Below are 15,958 nucleotides of genomic sequence, written 5' to 3'. Positions count from 1 at the left end.
CATATGTGACCCAGCCCCACCCCCACCAAGCCTGAAGCTGAAGGCACAAACAGGAGACAGCAGGGCACCTGGGGCTCGGCTACTGACTGAATCTCAAAGGTCGAGGGTGCGCAGTGACGCGCCCTGCCGGCAGGAGAGTAAGCACGCCGTGACGGGCCCGGAAAGCCAGTGACTTACTGAGTGTTGCGCAGCACCGTCTGGACAAACGCAGGATTTGTCTCCATGGAAGCCGTCACCAGAGACGTCAGTAGAGACCAATACCATATTGCAGAAGCATCTGAGACTGAGACCCCAGACTTCTTGACTCTCTGAAAGCCAACAGCCCTCAGACCGTGAATTCTAGTGTCACATCCATCACTAAGACAACGCTTTATGTTAATCTGGACATCTGTCAAGCGCAAACAACAAATTCAGCATTGGATTAACTTCTTCAGTTCGGCAAATGCTAGGCTTCCAACTAAAAGCAAAAGAGTAATTCACATTTCGAAAAAAAAAATGCTGAAGATACATTTTGATGCCAGAAATAAATGGTGTGTGCAATGGAGCACATATACAATCAATTTGTCAAAAGAGCAGTGACTAATCTAAGGAGTCAAAAGTATCACGTGTAAAATTAAGGGTGGCTTAAATCTTTACATCACAACGCTTCAAAGGAATTTATGACTCTTGAAAATCAACACAAAACTGTATTTTTAAAATCCTGGCTAAACACATGGTAAGAAAATGTCTAGATTTAATTATAAAACAGCAGCTGGCTCATAGCTGTTGTGAAAATTTCTTTTTAATAATCAAGTCCCAATAGATGACATAGGCATGACTCACTTTTAAGAGCTGTCAGAATTTCTTATTTGGGTTGGAGAGGAGGAGGTGAGAAGTTAAAAGGGACACAACTTAGAGAAAAGACCACCACAGTGTAAGACAGGAAGCTGCTACTCCACAAGCTTAACTACTTCTTTGCCTAGGGGTGAGACACAAAGACTCTACCTCCCTAGGCCTCAGTTCCTCTGAGCAAAGTAAGAACACTTCTTTTGGCCCAGGAAAGCATTAGGAGAAATGAGACAAAACATGAAGCATTCCGGCTCCCTGAATGAAATAAGCCTGGAAAAAAATCACAGAATTGTGATTATTTCCAAAACCCTGTGTGTGAAGCAAGGTTATAATAGTATAAAAATGGAAACAACCGAAATGTCCAAGAAGAAAAAGCTTGTTAAAATTAAGGCACAATCTTAACAACACTAAGTAAAGGTGTGCATGAATATATGATAAGACAAGTTAAAAAGTTACAAATCAGCATGAACGAAATGTCACTTTTGTAAAAAGATACGTAAAGATATACATAAATATATATATGCAAACCTATTTTTAAGTTAAAAAATATATATATATGTCTGTGTGTGTATATTTATATACATACACAAATATAAGAAAAGGTCTGGAAGGATCCATACCAATGAATTCACAGTTACAATCCCTGAGTAGTGGGATTTTGAATAATTTTTTGTTTGTGTAAATATTTCTAATTTTCTAATAAGAAAAAAAATTTTTTTCATTTAAAAAGACTTTACTGCTTTTGTGAATCTATGGCTGATTCATGTCAATGTATGACAAAACCCACTGAAATGTTGTGAAGTAATTAGCCTCCAACTAATAAAAAAATTAAAAAAAAAAAAAAAGCATCAAAAAAAAAAAAAAAAAAAAGACTACTGCTTTTCTATAACTTTTCAAAACACTGAATAGGTGAAATAATGAGCACTTTGATGTACATGATGAGAAGCAAATCAGATCTCCAAAGAAAAACAAACAGCCTTTCTACTTCAGAGGTCTTCCTGCCAAAAAAACAGGACTTCCTTCCTCCCCTCCAGTCCTCTTAGTTAGAAGGGCAAGGTGCCTCTTGGTTGACTCACAGAGCTGACTGATGTTGGCATTTTCCAGCAGTGTCACATAGCCAGTGACATTGCTGGGAATATGCACGTCGCGGACTTCCTGAAGATCGCTGGCCGTCCTCCCCACAGCTACGGTCACCTGCTGTGGCATGTAGCTCTGGTCAGTGGCCGCCACGGCAATGGACAGGTGCCTGAGTACGACATCTGGCTTCATTTTTAAACTGGAAAACACAAAAAGAAAGCAGAATACAGGCTGAGAACTGGCAGGGCCCACAAGTCCCACTTCCAAGATCTTATAGGTGATATATACCCAAAGACTGACTCCCCTAAAAGCAACTAACTTGAAAAGCTGGCTACTAGTTTCAAAGTTCTTATGACCTTCCCAAGTTTCTAAAATTCCTTTCAGTTCAAGATCAATCTTCTAGTTCTTTATTTTTTTTAAGGCTTAAACTTTATTTATGTATGTATGTATTTTTGGCTGGGCGGGGTCTCTGATGCTGCTCGGGCTTTTCTCTAGTTGTGGCAAGTGGGGACTACTCTCTAGCTGTGGTGTGCCTGGACTTCTCACTGCAGTGGCTTCTCTTGCTGTGGAGCTCAGGCTTTAGGGGTGCAGGTGTCAGGAGTTGTGTCACGGGGGCTCAGGAGTCCTGGCTCCCAGGCTCTAGAGCACAGGCTCAATAGTTCTGGCGCACAGGCTCAGTTACTCCGAGGCATATGGGATCTTCCCGGATCAGGCACCGAACCCATGTCTCCTGCACTGGCAGGCAGATTCCTTACCATTGAGCCACCAGGGACACCCTCTATTTCCTTTTAAGATACCAGTACAGGCAGGAAAGTATAATATGAACATTCTAATAAAATTCCTTTACCCAGTATGAAGCAAGTTCTAACTGTATCCAAAGAACTGAGTAGATTTGCTCATGTATAGATGGCTAAAGAGCTTATTTATCCTTTATGAGAAAACAGTAATTATTTCTATTTCCACCAACTGAAATCAGCCCATTTTCTGATGGGACAGGTGATATTTTAGACAGCAGCTTCAGAACATATAGAAACATCACAGTTGACTGTCGTCAGTTTCACTTCAGGATTCTTGACCACCCATTCCCTCTTTCTCTACCAAACTGGCCAACCTAGTTGCATGCACTAAATGTGTAGAAATGATCTTAAAATCACATCAGATATAAGAAAAGTATCCCTTGTTCCTTGTGACACTAACCTTCCTGAAAAACTAGTGAAAAATGTCTGAAATTAGTATCATAAATACTAGTCAAATGTTAATTTTCTCCCTTAAAATACCAGTAAAGAAATTATCCATATTTATGAATATACGAACATGGTTATATAATTTCACATGATTCTTTTAACTCAATTCTTACAGCATCTTCACAGATAATCACAAGAAGAAAAAAACTAGGCAGTTAAGTTAAAAAATAGTCTAAAATTTTAAAAAATGATTTTTTTAACACATTGACAGGGTAAGAGAAAGAAAGCAGGTAATTTCCTTGGACCTTCACCCAAGAATCTGGTATTGTGGCACCCACCGAATCCAGTGTGATCGGGCGCTGCCATCTGACTGCCAGTAGGATGAGGTTTCTCCATTTGTCATCTTGTCAATGTCGGCAGGGTTGGAGGATGTCTCTATGTAAGCGTAGCACTTCGCAACAGACTTGAGTTTGTCCATCTCTGGGCTTCTAGTTAGATCTCCAGGGCTCTCTGTGAGAAAAACCAGATTTTATCATGACATCTTTTTCACAAAGCATTTTTTAAAAAGGTCATTTAAAATATCTAACAGAAATATTCCTGGCACTTTGGCCCTAGAAAAATAAATGCTCTGTAAAATCTCCTTCTAAATTGGACAACATGTATAAAGAAGAAATTGGCCAAGGACTGTTCCACGGGTTGGTTGTAGTACAGCATAAATCACTGATATATTTGCAAAACTAACCAAGAGATGAAAATGGTGTCTTGCAGTTTTAACTTACATTTCTTTAATTATGAGTGAGACTTTTTAAGCCACTTGTTTATAAGCCACTTGTGTTTCTGAGTATGGCTTTGTCCTATCCTCATCTACTTGTTACTGGGTCACAAGTCTTCTTATCAATTTATACATTTTGTATATATTATGTAATGTATACACACACACACATAATAAGTAATATTTATTGACTGTTTACTGTGAACCAGGCATTTTTCTACACATTTTCTATGTATTAATTCATTTTAGAGATGAGGAAACTAAGGCGATTAAGTAATTGCCCAAGGTCAGAGTTAGTTAAAAAAAAAAACACTGCCACAATGTTACAAAATATACCTTTGTTCCATAAAATGTTATCTGTCTTTTGACTGTGCTTATGATATGTTTTTGCTTTACAGAACTTTAAATTTACATACAGTCTAACTTACTGATCTTTTCTTTTGTAGTTTCATGTCCCACTTAGAGAGGTTTTCCCATGTCAGGGCTTTTATAAAGTGGAACTCCTTCCTTCTAGCACTCTTACAGCTTTCTTTTTGGTTGAACTTTTTAATCCATCTGAAATTTATTTGATTAAGTGGGTTAAGAATCTAGTTTTATTTTTTTCTCCAAATGTCTAACCAGTTCCCTAACCCAATTTGTAGGCTAATTCACTTCCTGCCCTGACTTGTAATGCTAACTAACTACATCTGGTACCATGTTCCCACATGCAACTGGGTCTATTTCTAGACTGTGAGACTCCACGGACCCGCCAATTCACATTATCAACTTTTGCTGTGGTCACCAGTGAGTCTGTAGTGGCTTCCCTCATTTATTCAACAACTATTCACTGAGCACCTACTGTGTGGCAAACATAGTTCTGGGTCCCAAGGATAATGAAGTGAATAAGACAGACAAAAATGCAAGTAAATAAAAATGCTACAACTTCAGGTAATAAGTGCCATTTAGACTTTTAAACCTGCAAAGGGGATTGTGACCAAAGAGGGGAAGTGGAGGCAGTGGGGGCATCAGTCAAGAGTAATGAGGAGAGGCCTGCCACATCTGAGCGGAGACTTGGGTGATGAGAAAGCAGTTGGGTTAAGAATAAGGCAAGGGGGAGGGGAAGGAAAGGGAAAGGGAGAGCAGTTCACATTCTTCTGCTACAAACTGGTCACTATATTTTCATAAATAAAAGCAGGGAGGAGGGCTGGCTCATCCTGTCAATAAACACTCACTTGGAAGAAATGATCACCAGGCATCCTCAAGAACAGCCCCACCCCCGCGCACATACCCTTTTCTTTTTGTACCAGCTGATCCAGAGACTCCTTCAGAACAGAGGCCCTCATGGTGCTCATGTTATTGCAGTGGTCCAACATGGGGTAGGGGATGACGGTGCTGGAGAGCCGGTTGCGATGCAGGAAGCGCAGGATCATCGCCGCATGGACATCCAGGCCCTCCTTGGACTCTGAAAATATGTCTATGAAACCTAAGCAGAAAAAGTCCATTTTTTATGTTTTTGGGAACCTACCACAATAGGTTCCACATCCCCTGCCTGGCGGCCTAGAGGAATTATCTGAATCAAAAGCAGCCATTAAGAATCCTCTCTGGTAGTTTCAGCTTTAATCATTTAAAAATCTAAGGACGTTTTTAAGAAATGAACCAGGGGGCGGGGAGGGCAGGACCCTGCCTGCCCCACCAAAAAAAAAAAAAAAAGAAATGAACCAGTGGTGATCTCAATTTCAAAATTAATTTCACTGTAGTTTCACAGAAATTTTAGAAGACTTAGAATAATGATTATTTCTTTCCATCCAAGTTTCCAATTTTTATAAGGTTAATTTATAAATTTAAATACTAACTAGAAATTTTTGAAAAAGTTTTGCATATTGAATATAGGCTAGGAATAAAGTTCATCACGTTAGAGTGTAATGGTGTGACTGCTTTTATGCTAAGCTACAGAAGATAATGATAATGAAAATACAACCATTACCCTGACCACAATTCCTGACTGCATTTTATAGTTTTCGAGGTTCTTCCACAGACATCATTTCAGTCAGTCCCCAGAGTAAATGGTGGCGGTGGAGGGTGGAGAGGAGAAGGCACCAAAGGGTCTGGTACCCTCCTCTTACAACTGAGGAAATGAGGCTCAGGTGACACTCCGGGTCAGCAACAAGGCGGCAGGACTGGAAATAGCCCCTGCACTGCTTTCAAGCGCTCCCTCCACCACTCCAGTCTTCTCTCTCCGCAGTGGCCCCTCTGAAGGCTCCTCCATCTGTCCCTCCCTCTGCTCACGGTCCAGACTCTGGCCTCAACACCTCCGTTCACACACCCACCCAGGTATCCTAAGTGGCTCCCCTGGCTGCATTTTCTCTGATGTTAACCTATGTAACCTTTCAAAAACACAAAACAGGCCATGTCTGAAGTGAAGTGAAAGTCGCTCAGTTGTGTCTGACTCTTTGCAACCCCATGGACTATACAGCCCATGGAATTCTCCAGGCCAGAATACTGGAGTGGGTAGCCTTTCCCTTCTCCAAGAGATCTTCCCAACCCAGGCTTCGAACTCAGGTCTCCTGCATTGCAGGTGGATTCTTTACCAGCTGAGCCACAAGGGAAGAAGCAGAATCAGATGGGCCGGTTCTAGGGCACAATTTCTCCTCAGGCTCATGTTTAGCTTCAAAAATTAAAGCAGTTTCCTTCTGCTCTAATAAAATCTTTTTGTTTCACACTTAAAAGCAGTTTCTCCTGCAGACTTCTGGAATCCTGGTCTTGTTATTGTAGGTTCAGCTTCAATAACAAGCTTTCAACTGAGGTGCACATGACCCAGACAGTTAAGTGAAGAGAGAATAAACACGGCAGCTTTTCCTGGAGCTCAGACATGCTTATAGATTTGGGGAAGGTTTTCTTTGTTTGTTTGTTTCTCTTTTACTTTCTAATTAAAACAAAAGTACATATATTATCATTGTATTACTGGATGAACTGTCACAAGCTGAGCACACCCAAGTGAGCAGCACCTAGAGCACGATTCCAGAAGTCCGCAGGAGAAACTGCTTTTAAGTGTGAAACAAAAAGATTATATTAGAGCAGAAGGAAACTGCTTTAATTTTTGAAGCTGAACATGAGCCTGAGGAGAAACTGTGCCCTAGAAGTGGCCCATCTGATTCTGCCTCTACACAAAACCAGGAGCCCCTGGTTTGATTTCCCAAGCCCCAGAAGTTTACGCCATCCCTCGTATCTCCTCTGTCAGTTCCTCTTAACGGACACCCAGGGTAATACCCAGACTTCATGCGATGACGCTGCTGGTACTGCACTGATCTGCTCCCAACAGACTGATGCTTGTAATGGGAAAACTTTTATCATATGGTGAAACAAGCAATGAATCTGGTAAATGGGCTGTCACTTTTTTAACCATTCAGCACTCATACAAAGAGATACGAAAGGAGTAAGTGTCAGTCTAGGTTAGACAGAGGGACCAGGAACGTGGGATTCCACCAGAGAGATGAGCTCAGCTCGCCAAGTTTCAGCCTAGGATTGTGATTTTTTTTTTTTTAAAAAAAGGAAAACTCTTTTAAGTTAAAATAAAATATAAAATATTTCAGTAGAAAGTCCTAAGTCACAACCCTGCTAGAGAAGGTCTGGCCCCCTAGTTTTTCGAGCCTAACCCCACCGCCCCTTAGGGTCACCCAGAGCAACAACGCGCTAAGTGTTGCTGGGTCCCCTGGTCTCCACTCCTTTCCTCTCCTCCCAAACACCTCTTTAAGGTGTTCAAATAAAGCTCCTGAGGCTACCCATATGCTGGTAATACAGAGGTGGGGGTAATACGAAATGCCAAAAGTTAGCTATGCATAATTCAAAGTGTAATTTTTACTGCCATGAGGACAGGAGAAAAATTAACATGTCAGGCTATCTATAATGCTCTATAAAAATTACGTAATTCAAGACAATTTGAAGAAGAGCAGAAGTAGGCATTCTTCATTAATATACAGAAACCCTCCTTCCTTAGCTCAATACATCCTCAGTAGGAAGCCGGAGAGGTCAATCAGAGTTACATTTATGGATCCAACAAGTCTGTTTGCCTCCCTGCTGCCTGAGATCCTCTGTGCTAAATATTATGACTCCAAGTGCAAAAGCAGGAAAGCTCCTGGATAAAATGAACTGAACCAAAAGGATGACATGCCAAGTTTCATCTTTTCCTTTCAAACTCAATTGCTTTCTCACTAGAAAAAAAACAAGAAAAGGTAATATTATTTTGATTCTGTTTCTGAGCTCCCTAAATAAAACCATCAAAAAATATAGACAAAGTTTTTTCATAGAGACAATGCAGAGGTACTGTTTCATTTTAAGCTATTTTTATTCTCACAAATTTCAGAGCAATGGCTTTCTAAAAATTAAAAAAACTGGGTGCCTACCAAGTGCCAAACTACTAAATGTGAGGACTCAGCAGAAGTAAAAGAGAAGGTTCCCTGCCCTCGTGGAGCTCACAGGACAAAAGTGAAGTCAGATATTTACAAACATGTGAGTAATAATTAATTAATTAGCACAGTGATATGTGCAAAAAACAAAAACAAAAACAAATACACAATGCTAAAAAAGCCTACAACTGGGGCCAGGGAAGACTTCTCGAGAGAGTGAAACACAGAGATCCAGTAAGGAAGGTAGCCTCATGACAACGGTTCATAAAGATGGGAGAACTGCTCAGCCACCGCTGTGTGGGGAACACAAGAAATGATTACACTCAACACACATTCAGATCACAAGCTTAGTGAAGGCTATCAGAAAATCATGACTATTTCATGGTGCCCACAAGCTTGTCTAATTACAACCCATATTACAGCAAAGCTCATTTGAGCTCTAAGAGAGCATTCTTCAGCATTCAGCCCTCAGATGAGGGCCTCACCTGGAACAAGAGAGCAGGCTTGCAACTGTCTGATGATGTGGCTCAGCTCTCCCTGAAGGTTAGCTCCACTGGAATTCTTGAGGGCCTCCAACATGTTCTCAGCATCAACCGTACCATCACCCTCAGCATCAAACTGGGCAAAGGCCTACAAGACAAGAGAGGCAAGAAAATCAGGTATGTATGGGTTCCAAATTTTGAATAACTGACACTTCTTAAGACCAGTGATTTTTGTTGTTATTGTTGTGGGAAGAGTTCAGATATATCATTCAAAGAACAAATAAGTTTGGGATAGTAACTCACGATGTTCTGCAAAACGTGTGTGGACAAGTATTGTTACCTGTAGGCACAACATCCAACATCGTCATCTCGTCTCTTTCAAGAGAGTAAGCCCCCTGTTCCCAGATAATTTCAGAAGAAAGCAATCACTGCAAAAATGTTCAACTGGTTACAAAGTGCCAAACACAAAGCATTGGCTTAGGTAGCATCTCAGGTTAAGTAGGGCTTTTTATTTTAAACTCTCTTTGGACCTGAGAGCTAATTTGGTTTATCTACTTTACAGCCCTGTATACACTAACCTTTAACAATAATCTAATTTCACCCTGCTCATGTTGGGGAACTGGGTACAGCATGGGATTTGGCTTGAATCCTGCTCTGTCACTAGCTGGCCATGTGACTTCACACAACACACTCCCTTGCCTCCATAAGCCTCAGCTCCTTTTTTTTTTTTTGGCTGTGCTGCCCAGCATGTAGGACCTTAGTTCCCAGATCAGGGATCAAACCTGTGCCCGCTGCATTGAGAGTCTTAACCACTAGACCAGGGAAGTCCTTCATCCTGTTCTTTTCTGATTAGACCCAATCAGGAAAGCTGAATTTACTTTGGAAGTCACACACCCAAAGTAAATAAGAAGAGATCAGAAGAAACAGACTGTGATGAAGATGAGACTAGAAATTACCCTGTGAGAAAAGCTTGGAATCTCCAGTGAGGAGAAAAGATGACTGGGAGTAACAGACTCCATTTCAAACATCTGATGGGCTATTACGGGAAGGAGTAGTTATAATTAAGGTCATCAGATGGAAGCTATAGGGAAAAGCTCATCATAAAGACGGATGCATCTGTTTTTGTTGGGGTGTAAAGATGGATTAGGAGGCTCCAGACAGAATGCCCAACTCATCCCTCAAAGCTTCAGTTAGCAAAAGCTGGACAAGGAGTCATCAAGAGTGTTCAAAGATGTCACAATAAACAAATGCATTTACCTCTGCTCCCCCCTGAAATTCCACTAAGACCATATTATAGAGGGAATTTTTTTTTTAAGTAAAAGGACAAAGCAAACAGGAGATATTGCAACAGCAACAAAATTTTGGAAGCTGGGAGGCAGATGGATTTCTGGGACTATGGATAAATTAGAATATGGACTGGGTGTTAATGAAACAGATATTAACAGGACAGTGAAGACCACTAACTGAAAAAACTAAGTTACAGAAGAGTACTAGATAGAAAATGATCTCGTTAGTTTAAACAAAAAGCAACTATGCACTTTCCACATTGGTACCAAACATACATAGATTTATCAGCAGAGAGTCCCTTGGACTGCAAGGAGATGAAACCAGTCAATCCTAAAGGAAATCAACCCTGAATATTCATTGGAAGGACTGATGCTGAAGCTGCAGGTCCAATACTTTGGCCGCCTGATATAAAGAGCCGACTTATTGGAAAAGATTCTGATGCTGGGATAGATTGAAGGCAAAAGGAAAAGGTGACGACAGAGGATGAGATGGTCAGACAGCATCGCTGATTCAATGGACATGAATTTGAGCAAACTCCGGCAGATGGTGAAGGACAGGGGAGCCTGGAGTGCTGCAGTCCACGGAGTTGCAAAGAACTGGATACAACTGAGCAACAACGATAATCTGAAAGAGTACATATCAAGATATTAACAATGGTAATATGACAATCTACATATGCTGCTTTTATAGTGATAAAGAGGAAGTTATAAACATTAAAACATTTGAAGCACACCCTAATGTGAAGAGTAGAGCCAATGGGTGTGGAGGGAGGTAGAGCAGAAGCACAGCCTCTGTCTGCCCTGAGGCCCCAGGACGTGAATGCACAGCACCAGTAACAGCTCCTTCACGTTGTAGCACAGTGAGGAACAGTAATACTGTAGGCTTCAAAGTCTGAGGGGATTAGCACAGCGGTAACCCACTCAATGCGGAATGACAGATGGTTTGGGAAGCTCTGAATTAATATTTGAGCACTCACTAAATTTTAAGTAGTGCACAAACCATTTATTCCACATAACAGCAAGATTACTATTAACCTCCTCATTTTCAAGTTGTACATTTTACAGAGAGGTCAGAAAACTTGCCCAAAGCCACCCAGCTAGTATTTGACTCCAAGGCTCCAGAGCTCGTGTTCTTCACAACCCCATTCTCCTTCCTTTGACCAGATAACCCCTGGGCTTCCTTGCTGTCCGAGACCAGGTGCTCCAAACCTCTCTCTTATCCATCCCTTTCCTCCATCTTCTAACCCTTGCTCTTGGCACCTTGCGCCCAGGCTTACTCAACATCAGCCTTAAAGCTGAGACTCACTCTCTCTAAATCGCAAGCAGCCCTCAAGCCCTACTCCCACCAGAACTTCTGCACTTCAGGTGCCACCTGCATCTCAAGTGCTGTCTGTTCCCAACTTCCCACACAGCTCTTGCTGGTAAAAATTCTATATGAGCAAGGCTATACGAATAAGTGACGTTTTTCTATTTTTAACAGACTCTGTTGATCTGTCAATAGTTAAAGGATATGATCAAAAGAATTTTCAAACAAACAAAAAATAAAGACAGTTTGGGTGAGAAAAAAAATCAGAACAGTGCTGCTAACAGCTTCACTGAACAAATATGTAATTTCCTAACACTTGGGAAATTTTTCTTAAAAAAATGCAGAGGTTTTGAAATCTACCACTTAGCACCTAGTTTGTCTCACAGAAGCCAATTTACTTAGCACTTATTTAACACCAGCTGACAGGGAGCCACTTACGCCTGACCCGGGCTTGGCTCTGTGCACACTGGGATGTCAGGGTGGAATCCTGGCTCTCCAAAATCCCCGCGGCCTAGGAGAAGACAGAGCCACAAACCAGCAGCAGCAATGTGATGGGTGTGATCGTTACAATAATAGAAGTAACAGCATAACAAGTACAAGAGCTAATAGTCACTAAATTCCACAATCCTAAGGCTGGTACCACCACTTTAACTACACAGGGAAAGAGAGGTAAGGGATTTTGCTCAAGGTCACATGGTTAGGACTGGTAAATGATGGAGCTTGGATGGGAATTCCGGTATGATTTGGGACCCCACACTGTCAACCACTGTGACCTGAGCTAACAGACACTCTGGAGGCCAGAAGCCCAGGAGTGGTAGAGGCATTTGGGGGAAACGGCCCTCAGAAAAATGGGGAGCCACTCAAATTCCTAAAGCAAGACAGTACACAATGAAGTGGTAGTCTGGAAATCAGGGAAAGGCAAAACAGAGCAGTGGCCTTTCCTCCATAGTTCTTGAGGATCATGAAACTCTCCAAAAGAAACCAATACCATCGTGTCCCCCACAGCAAAGCATGCAGAGCCAGAATAACCTCCAATTCACCCAGGACTGTCCTCTCTGCACTGCCTCATCACTATCAATGGCCAGCGCTCAATGAAGACTTCCTGTGTGCTGGAGGCGTGCAGGCAGGCGGCGGGGCCCTCGGAGCCTCACGCAGAGCAAGACCACACGGTGTGCTCTAAGTGTCAAAAGACCTGTGCAGAACAGGAAATAAGAGCCTCAAGGGAAGGAGTGAAAATACCATGATACAGAAGCCATCTGAATCACACCAGAGGAGAGGATCGGTCCTGACCGTCCTGACCAGGTGATGGGGCCAAGGAGGGGAATCTTGGAGAACGCACAGAAGAAAGGGCCACACACTGGACAAGGCAAGCGTCCCACGGGGGACAGAAGTAGGTGAGGTCAGACAAGGAGACAGGCCAGCCTGCAGCCTCCACCTCATTCCGAGGAAGAAGTACCTGGTCCCTTTGGCAGTGAGGAACCCTTACAGGCTCTCAGCTGAGGGTAAGCCCACTTCCTCTTCACGGTACACATATGTGGCTCTCATACTCTGTCTTGAAAGGGCACAGAATTACATCTGCATGACTCTATTTGCATAGTTCTTGGGCTCAGAGCCATTCTAAATTAATCAATACTATGACATGATAATGCCAAGACAGTATTTTTCTCCAAATTTCCTCTAAACTCCAGCAGTGACTAAGAATCTTTTAAAGTTTTCACTAAAACTATATTTAACTGCTTCCTCAATGTCAATAAACATCTTGGGAATTCTCTGGCAGTCCAGTGAGAATCTGAGCTCTCACTGCCGAGGACTCAGGTTCAATCCCTGGTTGGGGAACTAAAATCCCAGAAGCCATATGGTGCAGCCGGAAAAAAAGAAAGAAAGAAAAGAATTATCTTCCTATTAAAAGGTAATGGATTGAATATAAAATATGAAGCTGGAGAATGAGCACTGTCAAATCAAACAATGACTCTGAGCAGGGACTGTGCTAAGACAATAAATAAATGAATTTAAAAAGTCCTTCCTTCAGACTTTACAACCCTACAAATCTCACAAAGTAGACACCAGAGCTAATAAGGCAAATTAATCAAATAAGACCTGTTCATCCTAAATCCCCAACTTCAGGCCATCTGCTATCATCCTGTGCTCAGCACTTTTTTCCTGCTCTAGAGCATATACATGATCTACTGGAAGCATATCATAGTAAGAGCACAATATCTAATCTCTGAGTCAAATAAGAATTTAATTTTAACTCCAATTCCTCTTCTGCATAGGAGTCAATTAAATACTGCTCCTTGTGAGCAAATCAAAGACTCCTTTTCCATGGACTACACCCATGAAGAGAAGAGGTGTGTTGTAACCATAAAATGATAACGTTTCAGACTTTGGTCCCCGATATAACTTCAAGAATTTCTTTAGGACGACACCTCAAGCAAGCAAGGTCACAGGAATGTGAAGGCAAGACAGCTGGACAGACATGGCTGGCAGCAGGAGCCAAAAGAACCAACATACACAACGTGGAAATTTTCACCATTACACTAGTAAATACTATACCCCGACGAGAACCTGCTCTAAAATTTGGTCACTGCTGGCTTCCTAGCCTTGTTCTCCTGCTGCGTTCTATGATCTAGCCATGTGAGTCAAAGATGGCGAAACTGTAACCCAATATCTGTTCTCCTCTTCCTCAGTAATTTAACTACTGGTTTTTAGCTGAATATATGGCCATGGAATAAGGGCTCTTTCCCAACCTCCCCTGCAGTTAAGTGTGGCCATGTGACTGGGTTTGGTCAAAGGGGTTTGTGGCCCTCTCCTTCCCTTTCTAGCTGACTGTGGACAGCAGCAGCAAAGGAGTCATGTGGGTCACTAAGTAGAAGGTGACTGTGGAAGATGACAGCACAAGATGGACAGAAACAGTCCCTGGCGACTGTGAAACTTGCATGTATCAATCCTGGACTGCCTACTTGGACTTTTACAATAAAAGCTTCTTTATTGTTTAAAGCACTGATGCACTGGATTTTCTGTCCCTTGAATCAGTTTGTAGCCCAAAGACATCATACCAGTCTTCCCGATTGTCTATTCTATGGACATGGGGCTTGTGCACGTGACACCCGCTGTCTGAAAACAGAGTTCACACCTTCTGCTCCTTGTTTGCTTTCAGTCTTCAAAACTCAGCTGGAAAGTTACTTTCTCAGTTATATCTTCTTTGACACCCTGGATGAGGTCAAATACTCCTGCTATTTTTTCATTAGGCTTTCCCTTTTCCTCACCACACCTACAAATTGTTGGGTTAATATGCATCTCTTTCAGTACTAAATACTCTTTTTTTTAAAAATGTGGACCATTTTTTAAAGTCTTCATTGAATTTGTTAGACTATTACTTCTATCTTGCATGCCTGCTCAATTACTAAGTCCAGTCTGACTCTTTGCAACCCCAAGCAAGAATACTGGAGCGGGTGGCCATTCCCTTCTCCAGGGGCTATTCCCAACCCAGGGATCCAACCAGAATGTCCTGCATTGGCAGGCAGATTCTCTACCACTGAGCCAGCTTCTGTCTTATGTTTTGGCCTTTTGGCCCCAGGTCATGTGGGATCTGAGTTCCCTGATCAGGGATTGAACCATACTCCCCTGCACTGGAAGGTGAAGTCTTAGCCACTGGACCACCAGCGAAGTCCTAAGCAGTAGATACTCTTTAAGAGTAAGTATCTTGCTTTGTCCACTGTCATTCAAGTCCTCGGCACTCAGTATATGCCCAACAAGCATTTGCTCAGTGAAAGAATAGATAAAGTCATAGCCCTTGCGTGAATTATGGACCACACCTCAAGGACTTCTTGGCCTTACATTACAGGACTCTTGAAGCTCTATTCCTGTCAGACACTCTCACATTTGTAAACACTTTCCCCCCATTGTCTTATCAAGATATCTGCATAGCTCTTTCTGACTGCTTCACTTTCTCATTATACGTCTAGGACTAGAGTGGAAAGTACTGGGAATTCCCTGGTGGTCCAGTGGTTAGGACTCTGCACTTTCACTGGGAAGGACAGGGTTTGAGCCCTGGTCAGGGAACTAAGATCCCACAAACACTGCAGCCAAAAAGAAAAAATAAAAAAGCAAATTCCTGGAGGTTAAAAAAAAAAAGGAGACCTTTCACTAAGTAATATGACTGACATTTTCAAAAGCCGGATGCCTTACAGGTATTCTTAGAAGAAAATATAAGACACACAAACTACATTGTCTGAACTCTGGGCATGTAGAGGAAAACATTTAAAAAATATTTGAAAAGCCTCTGGTTTTAAAGTGTAAAATAGTCTCTAATGGCATTAAAATACCTTGTCTGTTTGTTTATGTACTCATCTCTCATTGACAATGAATATACTACATGGTTTACCCATTTTCACAAATTAAGTACCTTTTTGTTATAACACTGTGGACTCAATGAAAGAGGGCCTTAAGAAGCTAGTACTGTGACATAAGACAAACAAACAAAAGCCAAGAAATCTGAGTGACAGTCTCAGTTTCCTCAACGACTCACAGGGTGATGTTGGATCAGATCGCTTCTTAATTCTAAAATGAAGTGTCTGATACAGATAATTCCCAAGATCCCTTCCAAGGAAAATACTTTGCTGCCATAACAATTTGCTGTTA

The 15,958-nt window shown here is 41.8% G+C and overlaps 1 protein-coding gene across 2 annotated transcripts in view; it reads right to left on the bottom strand.

Annotated features, from left to right (window-relative positions):
- The window catches only part of ZZEF1 (zinc finger ZZ-type and EF-hand domain containing 1), a 92,298-nt gene that overhangs the window by 75,173 nt on the left and 1,167 nt on the right, over positions 1-15,958 (bottom strand). For both annotated transcript variants that reach the window (XM_043477515.1, XM_043477525.1), the window contains exons 2-6: positions 8,729-8,873; positions 5,129-5,323; positions 3,428-3,599; positions 1,905-2,104; positions 178-388 (exon numbers count right to left, since the gene is read on the bottom strand). In XM_043477515.1, the coding sequence (XP_043333450.1) occupies positions 178-388; positions 1,905-2,104; positions 3,428-3,599; positions 5,129-5,323; positions 8,729-8,873 (923 nt within the window). The remainder of the gene's footprint in view (positions 1-177; positions 389-1,904; positions 2,105-3,427; positions 3,600-5,128; positions 5,324-8,728; positions 8,874-15,958) is intronic.

The sequence above is a fragment of the Cervus canadensis genome, chromosome 1 (assembly GCF_019320065.1).
Source record: "Cervus canadensis isolate Bull #8, Minnesota chromosome 1, ASM1932006v1, whole genome shotgun sequence".
In the NCBI taxonomy this organism is placed as follows: Eukaryota; Metazoa; Chordata; class Mammalia; order Artiodactyla; family Cervidae; genus Cervus; species Cervus canadensis.
The sequence above is the reverse complement of the archived record's forward strand: the minus strand, read 5'-3'. Positions and strand labels throughout refer to the sequence as shown.